Source organism: Vicia villosa, unplaced genomic scaffold, assembly GCF_029867415.1.
Source record: "Vicia villosa cultivar HV-30 ecotype Madison, WI unplaced genomic scaffold, Vvil1.0 ctg.000032F_1_1_3, whole genome shotgun sequence".
In the NCBI taxonomy this organism is placed as follows: domain Eukaryota; kingdom Viridiplantae; phylum Streptophyta; class Magnoliopsida; order Fabales; family Fabaceae; genus Vicia; species Vicia villosa.
Window position 1 is genome coordinate 871,231 of NW_026704967.1, and position 18,894 is coordinate 890,124.

At 35.9% G+C, this 18,894-nt stretch overlaps 1 protein-coding gene across 1 annotated transcript; it reads right to left on the reverse strand.

Moving 5' to 3' along the window:
• Positions 1 to 461: 461 nt before the first annotated feature.
• Positions 462 to 4,928, reverse strand: LOC131622583 (abscisic acid receptor PYL8-like). Its single transcript, XM_058893624.1, has 3 exons — positions 4,543 to 4,928; positions 4,039 to 4,254; positions 462 to 1,174 (listed from the first exon to the last, which is right to left on the reverse strand). Exons 1-3 carry the CDS (start codon positions 4,681 to 4,683, stop codon positions 935 to 937), a joined length of 597 nt encoding a protein of 198 aa, XP_058749607.1. The 5' UTR covers positions 4,684 to 4,928; the 3' UTR covers positions 462 to 934.
• Positions 4,929 to 18,894: the final 13,966 nt, after the last annotated feature.

The window sequence follows — 18,894 nt, forward strand, 5'->3', positions numbered from 1 at the left end:
TTATATTCCACTGCCAAGAAATCAACTTAACCTTATCGACAATGTCGGCTACACTTACCGCTTCGGCTTTAAACATGATTGCATTCCTTTTACACCATAGTTATGTATGGGGTGTTACAAATATTTTCCTCTCCAACATCGTTAGAAAGAACAACTTCTAGTTTAGATTCATTGAGAGAAAGACCAACCACTTCAAAAATTGTGAATCCATCAAATAGATCCTAGTAAAAATTAACTTTCCACTTTTTCTTTTTTGAATAAAAAACTTAATTTTAACCCACTAAAAAAGCATGAAAATGTACCATCCAAAAAAAAAATTGGGTTTGCGAGTACACACCGTACCAACTACTTTGGCTAAAATAAGGTACCCTACCCATGCTTCCCAACAAGAAAGCATTCCATTTCTCCTCTTTGCTTTTAACCTCTTCATATTTTCTGATTTTTCACTCTTCACACATTGCTACAATAAATATGTTTGCTGAATTTATAGTTATAATAATGCTCCTAGATAATGAAACAAAGATACCAAAAGAAAAAAAAGACAACGAAACAAATAGTCTGAGATCTGTTTATATAAGTATCCTCAGCTAAATGATGGAATTTTACGGCAACTAATTGAAACAATTTTACAGACCAACTTTCACCAGCAGCTATATACAGAAAGAACATGACATGAAGACCACACTGAAGCACGCCGTCCTTCTTCACCTTTTACTGCACCGGATTCAGACACCTGTCTAAAATATTCTGTTCTTTAACACTACTAAAAGAGAGAATTCAGCATATATAACAGAGACAACTAATAAAGCAGACCAAATGAGCAATTCTACAAGTCTATAACATATGAAACAAGCACCATTTCCACTTGCCAGTCTGTCTCCTAAGCCTCCAAGATAGGGAAGCCCCCGAAACTTCATCCGTGGCAGCCAAGTTCTCAGCCACTTATCAACAACTCCTGCATCCGATCAAGTGGTTCAGTGAGGTCCTGCACAGCATGCCCTTCCGAGACATCTGAAAGTGATTTGAGGTTGCACTTGATCAAGGCTTCAATAAAGTAGCAGGTCTCATCTTTGGTATTCCCCTCCGGCACATCTACCACATAAGATTCAACTACCAGGGTTCCTGGTCTTCCATCAATAATTTCTGGGTGGAGGGACATGATAGACGAGTAGTTCTGAAAAATAAACAATAATTTTTTGTTGTTAATTTATGGAAGGGAGGGGGAAGAGTTAAACTGTTGTGTACAAGAGATAAAAATAGAAAATATGACATTTCCACATATAGTGCAAGCCTTAACACAAAAAAAATAATCTAAGACATAATTAAGGCTAGAAAATGATATTTCAGCGGTTTACTTGATTTACATTCAATCATCAGAGGTGGGTATATTCTTTCACATAGCATGAGAATGAAGGGTATATTAGACATTAATTTCCACTTCTTTCTCAATCCATTTGACTTTTAAAAATATTTCCAAGAATATTAAATGCTGACTTTACATGTTTTCAAATTTACCTAAATGTTAATATTCCCAAAGTGAAGAGGGATTATTGACTCAGGAATGTTGGTTGTATTTGTATTAAACCCTGTAGTTTATGCAGTTAAGCTTTTGGGATAAAGGAACATTTTTTCAGAGTTAGCAAATTAAGACAGTTAATTAGTGACCTAAGCATTCAAGGAATGTTAAACGTGTCATTGCTTTGGCAATTGGTTGATTTCCAAGACGACTAAAATTTTAGCTGTGTCCAAACAAAATCAGAAAAATAAACATGCTAAAGAATGTAAACTAGAAGAACCAAACTCCAAGGAGCTTGTTGAGAACTCCATTACCTTTACGCTAACAGAAGAACTGACACTTTTGATCCGAACATTCCAGATTTTTTTTCTCTCTCTGAATTTTTACATGACTCAAAATAGAATCAAATTTAAACCATTATTAGCAGGTACATGATAGGATAGGAAAAAATATTAGGATTATTTGTTAGCATATGAATAGAGGGGAAGAACCTAAGTGAAGCATTGAGCTAGTTAGCTAGTTTTGGGAGGAAGAGACCAGGCTTTCAATTTTCTAGGAATTGGAAATTCTTGGAAATATTCAATCTCTATTAACATGGATTATCTAATTCAGAGAGGTTATTCAATAATGATCTCTTTTTCATCTATCTCCATCCTATTCCAACCATGTACCCATCAACTAATATCAGAGCTCCAATCTCTGAGCTATGAATATTGCATCTTACAGTAAATCTAGGAACTGCTTATGGGTTATGAAAGAACGGAGAAGCAAATTCTTGGAGAGTTGCAGAAAAGCTTGCCGGGTTAGAATGCAAATTTCAGGAGGAATGTATGGAGACACCAACATTGAAGGAGAGGAAACTTACTGGCTGCTGATTCATCTGCAGCACTTCCACACATGAGGCAGGCCTGATTGAGAGGATGTGCTCTCGCTTGCTATCAGATAGGAAACATGGTGCGACTTCTTGAAAACTGATCAAGGCTATCCAGCCAAAATAAGATCCATGGATCTGCCAGTTTTGGTCCACTATGTTTAAGTCCAATACAAAGAAAGGGAACTTTTTGGAACAAGAAAACTGAAGGACTGGAAATCTAGAAACACAACTGGGGTTATGGAGATAATAGGAAACAAAAACAGAGTTAGAGTAGAAATTAGGATGGATATGATGAAAGAATAGCCTAATCAGTTGATGGTAGGGGATGGACTGAGGTAAGACAGCGCTCAAAGCAGAGAGCATGATTAGCATGATTTACAAAGAGCATCTTCTGGGTTAGAGGATGTTGAAAGCCCTATCTACCATCACTAAGGCTACCTCAGGCTTCCTTAATTGCCGCCTCCAACTCTTTCATTGTGCTGGGTGTCGGAGGGGTTTCCAACACCAACTAGATACTACCAAAATCGTCTTTATATGGCTTTAACTAGCTACTTTGGGATTTAGTTAATTCTGACTCAAATTCTAAGAAAGGAATCAGAACATTACTCTTTTGGGTAGCATGAGGGTAGGGGTAGATATGGAAGGAACAGGCAGCATCATTGATTAGTTGAATCCCAGAACCACCAGACACACAATTTCTATGGCAAAAGAGGGGTCATCAAGGCTGTTGAGGAGTGTCTGCTGACAAAGATGTTGGCTGCATCCAAAATCAGGGCACAAAATGTACAGATGGCATAATGAAAAGAAGAAATAAGCCAGAGAAATAAATGCTGAAGAAAGATTCAAAGGTAGATTTTTTCTGGTTTAATGGATCAGATTCAGACCAGTTTTTTCGAGAGGAAGGAAAGAGCACAAAAAATAGGAGTCCAGAGTGAAGAAACCACCCCATGGATCACCCAACCCAGGGAGCTTTCATTGAAGGACATTGAATCTAGGCCTAATTTCATACCTACCAAACATGCACTAATCTTCCCTAAATAAGCATGCACTAATCTTTTTAGGTACAATTCAAACTACGAAATAATTGCATAAGACATCCTAATTATTCCATCGAGTTAGTGTGGATTTTGTGGTAAATTTATGATAGAAAACATTTAAAAGTAGAGATCCCATGCATCGGAAAATGAGTACCAGGCTTACCATCATAAGGATATACTTAGTAATTTCTATGCAGAAAAAATTCCTTCTACCACTAATTTATTAAAAGATGTGTATAATACTACTGGCTATAGCTTATACCACTCAGAATATTGCAACAATATAATAACTATTCAAAGTAATGAAAACTGTACTATTCAATATTTTGTTAGTTGCTAAGCCTACAACAACACACATGATTGCATTCAGTCAACTATATATATGAATGAAACAAAATGTGCACACTCAAGTAACGAACTAATAGACCTCCCTAATGGTATCAACATCCCAAATATGCCAACAAAAATTCATATATAATAAGCTCATCTTAATCACACACAAGAGTACATGCATTATGTGAATAAAGTTTCATCATGAGTGGTTTCATAAGGGAGAAATTCATACAAAAGAGTAAAGCAGTTAAATTATTATTGTAAGGAGGAATTCATACCCTAAGCCTATGATCACCACCAATAATCCTGATGCTTAGAATATGCTCATTGTCATCAAGAACCTCCAATCTTTCAGTACTAGTTGTAGCAGGAAGCCCTGACTTAACATCAACTTCTCTCAAACTCCCAATCTCAAGGTTCCCCCTCACCACACACCTGCTCACAAATGGTTTATATTTCTCAGGTTGATCAAATCTTCTCACCAAAGACCATACCTAGACACACACAAAAAATAAAAAACACAATCAATAACCAATTCCAAAAGAATCAATCATAGCTGAATCTTCAATTCAATCAAAACAGTTTCTAAATTCCGCATTACACATTGCCATAACATAACCAAACTCTTCAATTCATGACATCAATACCAGATACAAACAACTAGATCATCATTCATCATATTCAATTCAACTATCAATTCATAGACCTAAAAAACAGAAAAAAACTACCAAATCTAAAACGGAAAAGGAATAATCAATCAACAAGAATCAAGAATTGATTACAAGAGGAACGGGAGCTCTGATATGCTTAACAAGTGCAGAAGCGCACTGATTCTCCGCTGGCTCCTGATTATGATGTCTTCTAATATATTCCATCTCCGTGCTGCTAAACCCTCCGTTTTCAGTCCCGTTCATTTTCTCCATCGCTAATAACCGTAAACGCCACCGTAAAAACCACGACGATGCGCGACGCAATCGAATCTACAACGAATAATCAATCCCGATTCCGATGATCGGAGCTCCGATGTCCGTGCGGCGAGTTTATCCAAATGGAAGGTTCGAGAATCGAGAAGTTGACGAAAAAAGAAAGGAGCGGTTATTTTCAGAGCACCGTCATCCACCACCAACAACTCTTCTCTATCACTTATTAATATCTCGAAAATTATTTTTAATTTAATTAAATTAATGAAAGTAAAAGAGAAAAATACAAAGCGGAAAAAACAAAAAAGAAAAATGTGAGTTTTGCATTATTTCCTGGAATGTATCACCAAGTTACTGTTACTGGGATTTTGTTATTACAAAATTGCCATAGGTTTGTCGTTTTGTGATGGTGTCGTTTTGCGTTTGTGATGACTGAAAAACCCTCCGTTTCGTTATCCATTTACAAGGTGATAAGATTTTGTCGAAAAGTTAAATTAAAAATGATGATATTGGTAGGCGGTAGCTTTCTATTTAAAGTAAATTACGGTACACTCTTTATTGTTTTGAGTAGTTGTTATATTCCCCGAATATACTTACTACTTTTCATTAAAAAGTATACGTAGATTAGAGTAAATTAAACTGATTTCTGATTTCTAATGGTCATGCATTGGGCCAGTTTGTTTCAGCTTTAAAAAAATAGATTTTTTTTTGTATTTTTGAAAATAGATTTTTTAAAATTATTTTTTAAAATATTACAAGTTTATTTATATTCGCTTTTTCTAAAATAAAACACTTAATTTGACATCCTACAACATAAACATACATAATTGAAGACCAAAACTTAGTCAAAATCATAATTTTTTCAAAAAGTTGTAATTCAAAAATGATTTTTATGAAAATCTATTTGAAATAGCTTCAAAATTAAGTGATTTTTTGAAATTTTGATATTCAATTTTTTTTGCCATAAATAGATGAAATACCTAAAATCACATTTTAAGAATAACTATTCAAACAAAATTTTCATTTGAAGCTTTTATAAAAAATTTCTTTGTAAAATTTTTTTTCACAAAATTTGGTAACACTATAAAAATCATTTTTAAAAAAAGCCAAAACAAACTGGCCCATTATCTCATTTGGCTTTTGTTGATGATATAATTTTATTTGCTTATGTTAGTATGGATCTAGAAGATGTTTCCGGTTTAAAAGTTAGTTTTGGGAATATATATATATATATATATATATATATATATATATATATATATATATATATATATATATATATATATATATATATATATATGTTTTTGTAAGAATGTCAATTTGAACATCAAGAACTAAATTATCAATACTTTTAATTTTCACATTACAAATTGTTTTGAGTTGACCGAAGTTTTAAAAGGAAAACTCAATTGCATGAGTTCAATTCAAAAGGCACTTTCACGTTAAGGATTAGGTAGATCTGCGTCAAAGATTAGATATTTATCCCTTTTTCACCTAAGGGTCACCTGTCGTTATTAGGGGTGGCAAAATAGGTCCGGCCCGTTAGGCATGTAAGTTTTGTATGCACTTTAGTACGGGGCGGGCCAAGGTTTTGTATGCACTTTTGTGATCATCTTGCTCGTCCCGTTTTTTATGCGGGTTTTTGCGAGCACGAGTATTAACATAATTTTTTTGCATGTTTAGACTTAAAAAGTTTAGTGTTCGCGGGCTTAGTTCGCCCTACCCTCATTTTTTTTGCAGGGCGGGCCAAGATTTTAGGTCTGCACCCTCAACTATGCCCGCCCCGCCTTGCCTCGTTTTCTTGCGGGCTTTTGCTGGGCGAGCCTAAATGGGATGGGCATATCCGTTTGCCACCCTAGTCGTCATATTGGATCATGCAGTTCCCTGCATTTTATTATTGAGCTCTAAATTCTTATGTTTGAGTTGATTGTAAGACCCACGATAAAAGACCCAGTAACAAGCATTACACGGAAAGACGCGCAGGACAAGTAATACCTCACCCCAATTGAGGACACGTGATTTCAGTCTCTAGCATATTTTCCACCGTTGGATCTGATCGAACAACAAGTCGTAAGAAGCGGTGTATCTCACAGAGACGGGTTTAACTGCTTACATTATATAAAGCACAACACGGTGTCATTTTAAATATTCTCTCATTCAAACACTCAAAGTACTTATCACTCTGTCACATGAACTTCAAAGCTCCGCTGTTGCAGGTCAATCCCTGCTCCGTCGTACTAAAAGCTCACTATACCGCATCAGAACTCTATTTCATTCTATCTCTGCCCATTTTTGGTTCTAGTACGAAATAATGGCACCGCCTATGGGATCGCCTTTTGATTTTCACTTATCTCCATGATTAGGTCGTATTTCTAAAGTTATGTATCGGCCACAATGACCTTGCTTGAAGGACAATGATGATCTTTGATCCTGTTTTTGGAATCAACACGAGTTCATCAACCTTGAAACCATCCTCCTACCTAGTTTCCTCTCTTATCGACCGTGGATCGTCTAATAGGGAGAAAGTAAACAAAAAGTGTACGATACACGAATTTTCAAGATCAATGGTGACAAAGAAGAGGCAGGAAGAATATAGACATATCATATGGTTCAAAGACAACGAAAAGATGGATAAGATTCCCAACATGACACTCACATTGGTCGTAACTACTGTTATAGTTAACCATACTGTCTCGGGAATTTTCGTTAATGACGGAATATCTTGCAATTTCATGTACCCAAACGTCTTTATAAGATTGGAGCTACACAATAGTGACTTCAAGCCATATGAAGGTAGTAGTCTCCAAGCGTTCAACGGTCTCGTCACCCGCCCCCGTGGATCCATACAATTACCAATTTCTTTCGGTGAAGGGAAGAACAAAAGAACCGATGATGCTTGTTTCTTAGCGACCCCCTTGCAAAAGCGTCTACAATTGTATTTTACGGAAGTATTTCCTCAAGATTCTAGACACAATGGCTTCTACTTTCCTACTAGAGATGAGGTACCACAATATCTTTGGAGAATCAGTCATCATTCCAATATATTTACACTGAGCCCAACTGACTCATGAAATGATACTAAGGAATCCTTGAGCAACCATCCTCACTCCCTAGAAGAAAGAGAATAAGACTCTTATGTTCATCGTCAACATGATTTACCTTGACGTACGAGAAAATGAGGCCATATTGGATGGCGATCTCGATTTACCACTAGAGCCCAAAGCAAAGACCTTGAGACTGGCCCCAGATATAAGCTTCAAGGCGATACAACTTGATGAGAATCTAGCAAGATCAATCCATATAAGAGAGGATTTTCCGACCTTAGTGAAGAAAAAGTTCATTGAAGGCTTTAAAGCTAATGGCAATCTCTTCGTAGTTTCTCCAAGCAAGATTCCGAACATGAACCCTAGCATGGCTTATCACCAATTGAATATTGATCCCTTTGTCTTGTATGTAGCTCAACTAAGGAGACGACAATCTCTTAAAAAAGCTGAAGCCACCATAAAAATGGTCCAAGGCTCTATAACACAATCAAGAAGCGACAATGGTTGGAAAAGAGAAAGAAAGCACATCGAAAGTTAACATAGTACACCTTGGCAAACACTTAGAGATGACGACAATCAATAATCACAATAGAGGGTCGACGGCCAAATAGATACAACATGAATTGTTCTAACTTGGTGAATACAGGTGGCCACGACCAAAAGATGATAAAAACACAATATTGACGCAACATAGAGACTGTGGTAACATGCCAACCCAGGACCACCTAGATGATTAAATCTGTGACTAGTTCGTTTTGGCTAAGTACTTTTAATGATACATGTGATATCCATGTTATCAAGTAATCCTTTATTACAATAATAAATTCTTTTCACCAAATTCTTTTCTTTATTGTCATGGTATTATGCCATAAAACACCATGAGTGTATGGCTAAAGTAATTAAAACCCCACAACGATGATTACACGGATGAAGAAAACAAATCATGAAAAAAAAAGGGTGAAGCTAATCCAGTAGTAAAGTCAAATACGTACAATTACATAAAAAATATGGGGCCTAGGAACCAAAGAGTAACCCAGGAAGAACACAACGATATTAAAGAGTAGCCCAAAAATGTTAATGCTCACTTCACCAATTATCAGCAAGGACATGGGGGAAACTATTCTAGGTCGGCCACAAGCCCAAAATAGATGGCTCAATTATGAAACTCAGTTCGTAGTATCCATTCAGTTGATAAAGGAACAACCCAGACAATACAATATAAGTCTCAACCTGGAGAAGTGCGTATTCGTAGTAAGAGTTGGGAAATTATTGGGATTCTGCCCAAAAGAGAGAAGCATCAGCCGACCCAGACAAGAGCAAGGTGGTCATCAAAATGGAAGCACCAGCCACCAAGAATAAAATAATATAGCTAAACAGAATGATCATGGACTTAAATAGATTAATATTAAGTTCAACTTACTATGAATTATCGTCTTACACGTTTTTAAAGAAATAAGCACGCTTCGAATGGACCATGGAATGCGAACGAGCATTTGTATCATTGAAAACGTCTCAATCTAGGCTGCCAATTTTATTTAGACTTGTAGCCAAGGAGACTCTATTCTTCTACATGGTCATTCCTTCGAAGCAGAAAACATCGTCGTTATCCAAAAAATAGGCTCTAACAAGAGCCTAATGTACTTTGTACACAAAGCAATGGCCGAACCAGAAACACGCTATCAAAAGATAAAAAAGATAGTGTTAGAATTGACGAAGTCCTTCAAGAAGTTACAATGTTGCTTCCTAGCACATGCCATCACCGCCCGGATTGATATACCCTTTAAATAAGTCATTCACTAGCCAAATATGGAAAGTTGGATGGCCAAATGGTCTATCAAAATGTTTGAATTTGATGTCTCCTTTGAGCCTAGAAAAGCACCAAATGCCTAGGTGATTGTAGACTTCATAGAAGAAATGACCCCGGTTGCGTCTGAACCAACTACTACAGGGACCGTGTTCACAAAAACATTGTCCAGTAGTAGGGGAAGTGGCACTTGTCTCATCTTTGAAAATGACTTATGTTTGGTAATCGAGGTATCTTTACATTTTGAATTAAGAAATATTATAATTTTCATTGAATTGTGTGATCGTCTTATTTAGTATAGAATAAAACATATTGTGAACCCGACAAGACCTCAAAACAAGGAAGGAAAAGCCACACCTAACGTACACACCCCCTCTTGGTAGATGTTGAATGCAGTATAGGGCAAGCAACAAAAAAGATTTGGAAATATTGATCCGGGAATTATCGTCCTCAGAGATGAAGAGATGCCATTCAACAGTTTCTACGGTTTCGAGCTCGGGATTGAATGAGCAAAAAGTAAACAAAGATATAGACAGGTAAGAATAAACACATTCTTAGAAGAGAAAGAACTTATCAGGAATGTAAATATATCCACTCTTCACAAACATACACTTACCAACCCGTTATACTCAACCTATGATACTCATCTATGTCATCACGTATCTCTCACATAAGCGCCCATCTCTGGAGCACAAACGAGATCATCTCATAACTAAGGTTATCTCTAACGTGAAGTGTTATACTGTGAACTGACTTTTTATCGATCGAAATGTCGCGGTAAGCAAGAGTCGCCACCGACTTTTATTTTATCCAAACAAATTCGGAAAGGCAAAAAGAAACAGAAAAAAAACCTTTTTAAAGAAATCTAAGTTCGGGGGGTAATTTATGCAAAGGGAAGGTGTAAGGCACCCTTTGCATCCATGGTTTTCCATGGGCTCTTAATTGCTTTGCTTACTCGTTTGTTTTTTTTTAAAAAAGGTAGATGAAAGAAAAAAGTGGACTTTAGCTCGTAAATGAGCGTAGCCAGTTTTCGAAGAATTGTGAGAAAGAATATTAAAGATGAGCATTGCAAGGCAATTAGGGGCAATTACCTTAAACTCAGATGATAGGTCTCTTTTTTAGCCTTTCAGGATGAAAGGGTCTATCCTTGCCATAAGAGGGCAGGAAGCCTTTCGTTTGGAGGTTGAAGGGTCGTCGAAGCATCCTTTGCCATGAGACTATCCCATGCCATAGAAGGGCAGGTAGTCTAAGGCAAGAATCAGAATAAGCCATTTTTGTTAGGCAACCAGAAGATACCTCAGCCTTTTTTCGTAGGCAACTTCCGAGGGTCGAGGTCATTTGTGCATCGAAGGCAGCATCATTTAGGGTCGTGACCTTTTTATCAAGGCAACATGGCTGAGGTATCCTCGTATTCGAGGGACTTGGCTTATTCTGCAAAAAAACACAAGGCAACAGGCAACAAGGCAACAGGCAACAGAGAGGTTACCCAAAAGCGTGCGTGTGTGCACCAATCACGTGATTATATTCAATTATATTATCTTGTAAATTAGCGATTCTAAATTCAATTCATGGTTGCCACTCCCTATTTTACTAACCACGCAGATAATATAAGGCAAGAAACAGTAATATGGGGGAGGGAAATTGTAACCAGCGGATCCCTTAATAGGGTTTGACACAAGTAATAATTAAACACAAAAATAAAAGGTTAGGGTTTAGGGTTACCAAACTCGTGGCTTTGGCAATTTGACAAACCCTGGAAAAGGCAAACAAAATAGGGTGAGTGTATGGCTAATTCAAAGGCGAACGGGATTGACCCTAAAATAAAGAATAAATAAATATATAAATATATATATAAAATAATTAAATAGGTAAGGGTACTTAGCTCGGATTTGATCTGATATGGTTGATAGGACGCTTTAAGGTTAACCCTGAAAAGAGACAAGGCAGAAGAAGATGAAAGCGACACAAACCCTAATTTAAAAGATAAATCAAATATAATTTAAATTAAACTAAATAAAATTACTTAACTTCGGGTTTTCTGAAGACGCGTGATCGGGAGAAATCATGTTGCTAACCCTGAAAAAAGCACAGAAAAGAAAACATTCAGTGTAGGGCATGATCTTCGTGAACCCTGATTAGGGTACGAAATTAAATAAGAGAAAATAGATGATTTAATTAATTATTGGTCTCGCGACCTAATTAATTAAATCAGAAAATTAAAACGAATACGAAAATATTTTTTGGAATTTTTTCGGAGTTTAAATAAAACAATCATGATTTTCTAAAGATTTAAAGGTAAATTAAAATAAATAAATAAAGTCATTTAAATAAATATAAAAAGGAAACAAGTATATATGAATTTATTAATTAAAAAATAAATAAATAGATTAAATAATAAAATAAACATGTAAAAAATATTATATAATTTTTATATAGTTTTTATATATTAAGAATAACTTTTATAAAAAAAACAAAGTGTAAATATATAAAAATAAAAACAAAAGGCTGTATAATTAAAAATAAAATAAAAAAAATAAAAAATTTGCAAAATACTTAGCTTGTGATTCAGTGTGGCGCGGACGTAAGGCATACGGTGGATCTGCACGTCTTTACACATTGGATGAGGCTGGTAGATGATCTGGTGGCCAGGAGAGTGAGGGAGCATGGCCATAGCGTACATCTTAATGCACCGGAACATTCTGGATTTGAAACATGAAGCGCGCGCAGCTCCAGCCAGCGAGAAGGAGACACGTACGTCATCTCCTACCTCCGTCCGTCGCCTTAGGTCTGAAAAAGAGCTTTACCTACGGACGGTGTCCGTCACTACAAACCTGCGTTTACGAATCCAAGCAAATGCCAACAAAAACTTTTCGCGATGCCATGGGAGTGTTCGTCCAGATCTCACGAAGACAACCATGGCCTCAATTTGGCTCAAGTGTACCTGTAACAAAAATCCCTAAAACGAAACCCTAGTTCTCTTTCATGGCATAATTCGCTATAGGTGCGCAAACAAACAATTAACCATCCAGAATTCATCTAAATACCTTAACAAACACAAATATGCAGTTAAAATTGATTAAAGATGCGTGTATGTATGGATACGATGCAGTTTAAGGTTTGACAAACCGTGGGGTTTTTGGCGATGATCTGCAACGCTTCAAGACTCGAAACCAATCTGGGAAGCTTCCTTGATACCTTAGGGATGTGAATTGATCAAAAGGAATCCTTGAATTCGCCTGCAACTGGAAAACGTGATTGAGAATTTTTGTGACTTTTTGAACTCGGGTTAGGTCTTTTGGAGGCAGAAAACTGTCATCCTTGCACTATGGACTTGTTGTATATTTATAGAGGAGTGATTAGGGTTCATAAAACGTGAGCAAATCTCCTTGAATCAATAATTGGCAATCTCAAAAATTTGATTCATGGAAGTTTCTATATTAGGTCCAATTTCAATCTTTTTGTGATCAATTTGATTTGCACGAATTTCATTGATTTTAGGGGAATATATTGTCTGATTTCTTGACTTAAAATTAAAGCAAAATCATATCTTTTATTTACTTATTATTTTATATGATTAATTTATGATTTAAATAATAAAAAACCATAAAATAATCCATAAAAATAATAAAAAATAATGAGATATAATTTTGGGACGTGCATGGGCCTAAGATGAGGTTTGGATGGAAATAATATGGGCCCATTTAGAAATATTTTGAGTTTTGAACCTTTTCTCTTCACATTTTTTTTCAAAAATAATTCAACTTTGACAAGGTGTATCTCCCTCAATTTTTGAGGTATGGAGGTGTTCTAGGACTTTTTAGAAACCTTGAAGAGTCTTCTAACCAGTGTCTTTGGTCTCATATCAAAATTATTTTCCATGTTCATTTTATGTTCTTTTGAAAAAAGTGTCTTCTTGTTGACTTTTGAAAAGGACCTATAATGTATGAAGCCATATCTCTTAGATTATTGACCTATGAGCTTTGATTCTTGGACCATTGGATAGAGGAATGAATTCCCTTCAAAATGAGCTTTGGTGGGAATTTTTCTGATGAAGTATGAATATTTGGTGAATTTTCAAAGTTTGGTTGACTTTTTCAATTCATGCCCAAAATAGTAACTTTTGACTTTTGACTTTTCTGATCTTTCCTTGCATCATCATGATCAACCCTTGATCAAATGATGATTTTAGGGTTATGAGGATGTTGTTGACCAAATATCTTGTATATTGACTTGAAATGATTGTTTTGCCCTTGAGAGTCGACTGTTGACCTAATCAGGATTTGAGGGACTAAATTTGCTCTGTTTGACTTGAAACTTTATATGGAGATACTTTGGGATGTTGGTGACCCTATGGAACCACCTTGAGCCATTGATTCAATGATTTTCCATTGAATTAATCAAACCCTAGTTCAGAGCTTTTGTATAGGAGAGTGTGTTTATGAGCTTTTGCCTATGGACTTGAAGCTTGAATAAGAGAAATAATGTGGGCAAATTTTGGGGTATGACACGAAGTCATGAGAACATCCGTATTCTCGCGTCGGCGATCTCTCGCGCGCCGCTCAAACACGAAAGCATTAAGTACAGATACAAACAGTGAATGCTAGCTCTAAATCTATCTCTAGAGTTCAGAACCAACAGATTATCATCCTAAATAAGGATTCAAGAAGTTTATCTCTAAAGCAACCCAAATCCCCAGCATAGAGCAAAAATCCAGGATAATATCAACACAGATTTGTAAAGCAAGTTTAACATAACATTATAATCGGTAAATATACATAAGATTCAAGTAAATATACAAACAAAACCCAACCAAAGAGAAATACACAAAGAAGAAGAGAAATGAACCGAAAATCTCCCGGTTTGTCAGCTCCGTTCGACGCTCAATCCACCCCGAATCATCCAAATGCAACCTCCGAAGTTGTTTTCTAAGCTAATCTACCCTAAGAATGAAGGTTTGATGATTTGGGAACAATTACCCCAAAACATAACCTAAAAATGTGATTTTTACCCCTATTTAACGAGCTGCTATCTGTCATGGTCGCTCAGCGGAGGTACTCCCGCTTAGCGGCTGACAGCAAAAGTGAAATCTTGTTTTCGCCATAAGTTGAGAACCGTAACTCCGAATTGCGCCCGGTTCGAAGCGTTGGAAAGCTTATTCAATGCTCTATCCAATAATGAATGAATGGAAACCAAAATGATGATTTTGGTCATCCTTATTTTGAGCCTATGGAAGTCCGCTTGACGGTGGCTAAGCGGGCTTGCACCAAAACTGCGAAATCGAAGCCGTGCCTTTGACACTTTATTCCTCAAGGCTCCAATAAGCATGAATACCTATAAAAATAAAGGGAAAACTATCAAATGGTATAAAAGTATATGAAAATACAGTTATTCACAAAGTATACGTATTTCTACACAAAACGGGGAATTATTCAAACGATATTAACAAAAGTATCGATAAGTGCCACTATTTACATACACAAAATAAGTACATTTTGGCACTTATCAAACTCTCGCCAACGTGAAAATTTGTTTGTCCTCAAACAATGTCAAATAAATTAAAGAATTGAAAGTAATAAACCAAAGAATTGTGAATCAACAAGTTTTGAAAACCAAAAACAAATGTATGGTTTAATACAAAAACGTATAAACAAAGTAAATACTTACCACTATCCTACAATGACAACATGTAAACGAAACGAATCCTAAGTACAAAAAGCATACAAAACATTCTAACACATTACATGCTCACATCATGAATCACACCTAGCAAAAATTCATCAATGGATGAATAACACACAAAGGTGAAGGACTTTTAACACTCATCCAACAATCTTGCAAACAAAAGATTAAATTATGCATTCATCCAAAAATCACATTGAAGATACAAAAGCAAGAATCACAAGGACTTTTCAAGGTTGTAATGTGGCTTGGTTAACAAACAAGGGATAAGTCCTAAGGCTAATCGAAACAAAAACTTGCCTAAACCTAAGGGAGTGATCAATCCACCAAAGATTCAAACAACAAAATCTCGATTAAACTTCTTCCATAATCACAAGTTTCTCAAACCAATCACAATACTTATTAGCACAATTATTCACTTCTCTTTTCATTTTGTTTTTCAAAATTTTTTCTCCTTTTTTTAATCTTTTCTTTTCACTTTTTTTTTCTTTTTTTTTTTCTCTCTTTTCACCCTCATAGCAACAACCAAATAAGTAGCAACCATTTCTCTCCCCAACTTAAATTCAACCACACCATCATATGAATACTCCCTACTTCTAAGGCAAGGTAAAAATTCATACCAAAAATCATGGTTGAGGGTTCAAGAAAAAAAAAGAATCAATCATCCATGCAAAAATGAGAACTAAACACTCAAAGATAAGCGTTTAGCAAAAACAACATGGATATTGACAAAAAGGCTCAGAAGGATTAACAAATGATCACACACTCACAAGGTGAATTGACTATTTGGTTATGGTGGTTGTGCTCAAAATGAAACAAAATGCCTCGATCCTTTTCATGCTTCCATAAAATCAACATAAACAAAAGATTAAGCATAATAAAATCCAGTTAAAACAAAGATTGTGGCCTCCAGCATATGTGAATAATGGAAAGCTTCCTCACATTTATGGTTTGGGAACTAAAGTGATTCAATCAACAAGCAAGTAATGCAAAAGAATGAATGGTATGGTAATTGTACAAATGAAAAGTTTCCTAAACATGTTATGCTATAGAAAGCGATAAATGAGTACCTTGAATGATACGACTTCAAAAACAATATCCTACCATACATCCGTAAGATGAAACACTCAAGCTTTGGAAAATCACCTAAAAAATCTTCGAATTACCGAACAAAATTCGAGTATAAACAACCAACAAAAGAATTAGAAAAACAAAACTAGTATATACTACTAATTTTCCTTGGTGAGAGTGGGAAAAAGGAGTGAACCAAGTGGAATAGGAACTCCACTGGTACAAAGCAAGAAAACAAAATTTTACTGTCATCGCTTAGCGGAGCTAGGCTCGCTTAGCGGATGACAGAAAAATCAGAACAGAAACAACTATTCCAATCACTCACCACTTCACCTAAATACCTCATAAATAGAAATATAAACAATGTTTACAACCGTTGGGGTGCCTCCCAATAAGCGCTTGTTTTACGTCGTTAGCTCGACACCTTTATTGTTTCGGTGTTTGGAAAGTAGCCTCCTCTCTTCATGCCATGGTGACATCTCACCGCACAAGCCTAAAAAAAGTGTCCTAACCAACCACTCAACAAACGTTACGGGTACAAATATGTACAACAATTATACAAACATAAAAACGAAGGTTTAAAACTATATACACAAACAAACACGTATATGCAAGTATGAAAGAAATACAATTATTATCATACAAAAAGAGAAAATTGGTGAATGTTGGATTCACAAGTTGAAAAGTGAAGATTTGTAAGTAAAGAGCTAATCCGAGATCAACATGTTTCACCAACATTCACTAACAAAAGTATACTTGTATGTAACATATACAAGTAAAACTATATGGTGAACATAGACAAGTAAACGTGTACAAGTGAATATATACACGTGAAACTATACAATATATACGTTATATACACAGCTCAAAACCATATAAACTATTGCGATGCAATTCAACAACCATCCCCGGCAACGGCGCCATTTTGTTGAATGCAGTATAGGGCAAGCAACAAAAAAGATTTGGAAATATTGATCCGGGAATTATCGTCCTCAGAGATGGAGAGATGCCATTCAACAATTTCTATGGTTTCGAGCTCGGGATTGAATGAGCAAAAAGTAAACAAAGATATAGACAGGTAAGAATAAACACATTCTTAGAAGAGAAAGAACTTATCAGGAATGTAAATATATCCACTCTTCACAAACATACACTTACCAACCCGTTATACTCAACCTACGATACTCATCTATGTCATCACGTATCTCTCACATAAGCGCCCATCTCTGGAGCACAAACGAGATCATCTCATAACTAAGGTTATCTCTAACGCGAAGTCATGAGAACATCCGTATTCTCGCGTCGGCGATCTCTCGCGCGCCGCTCAAACACGAAAGCATTAAGTACAGATACAAACAGTGAATGCTAGCTCTAAATCTATCTCTAGAGTTCAGAACCAACAGATTATCATCCTAAATAAGGATTCAAGAAGTTTATCTCTAAAGCAACCCAAGTCCCCAACATAGAGCAAAAATCCAGGATAATATCAACACAGATTTGTAAAGCAAGTTTAACATAACATTATAATCGGTAAATATACATAAGATTCAAGTAAATATACAAACAAAACCCAACCAAAGAGAAATACACAAAGAAGAAGAGAAATGAACCGAAAATCTCCCGGTTTGTCAGCTCCGTTCGACGCTCAATCCACCCCGAATCATCCAAATGCAACCTCCGAAGTTGTTTTCTAAGCTAATCTACCCTAAGAATGAAGGTTTGATGATTTGGGAACAATTACCCCAAAACATAACCTAAAAATGTGATTTTTACCCCTATTTAACGAGCTGCTATCTGTCATGGTCGCTCAGCGGAGGTACTCCCGCTTAGCGGCTGACAGCAAAAGTGAAATCTTGTTTTCGCCATAAGTTGAGAACCGTAACTCCGAATTGCGCCCGGTTCGAAGCGTTGGAAAGCTTATTCAATGCTCTATCCAATAATAAATGAATGGAAACCAAAATGATGATTTTGGTCATCCTTATTTTGAGCCTATGGAAGTCCGCTTGACGGTGGCTAAGCGGGCTTGCACCAAAACTGCGAAATCGAAGCCGTGCCTTTGACACTTTATTCCTCAAGGCTCCAATAAGCATGAATACCTATAAAAATAAAGGGAAAACTATCAAATGGTATAAAAGTATATGAAAATACAGTTATTCACAAAGTATACGTATTTCTACACAAAACGGGGAATTATTCAAACGATATTAACAAAAGTATCGATAAGTGCCACTATTTACATACACAAAATAAGTACATTTTGGCACTTATCAAACTCTCGCCAACGTGAAAATTTGTTTGTCCTCAAACAATGTCAAATAAATTAAAGAATTGAAAGTAATAAACCAAAGAATTGTGAATCAACAAGTTTTGAAAACCAAAAACAAATGTATGGTTTAATACAAAAACGTATAAACAAAGTAAATACTTACCACTATCCTACAATGACAACATGTAAACGAAACGAATCCTAAGTACAAAAAGCATACAAAACATTCTAACACATTACATGCTCACATCATGAATCACACCTAGCAAAAATTCATCAATGGATGAATAACACACAAAGGTGAAGGACTTTTAACACTCATCCAACAATCTTGCAAACAAAAGATTAAA

Coding starts and splice junctions, on each gene's coding strand:
- LOC131622583 (XM_058893624.1), bottom strand. CDS start 4,683: ATGGAGAAAATGAACGGGACTGAAAACGGAGGGTTTAGCAGCACGGAG. Junction 4,255..4,542: donor TCAGAGCTCCCGTTCCTCTT/GTAATCAATTCT, acceptor GTGTGTGTCTAG/GTATGGTCTTTGGTGAGAAG. Junction 1,175..4,038: donor GTGGTGATCATAGGCTTAGG/GTATGAATTCCT, acceptor TTTATTTTTCAG/AACTACTCGTCTATCATGTC.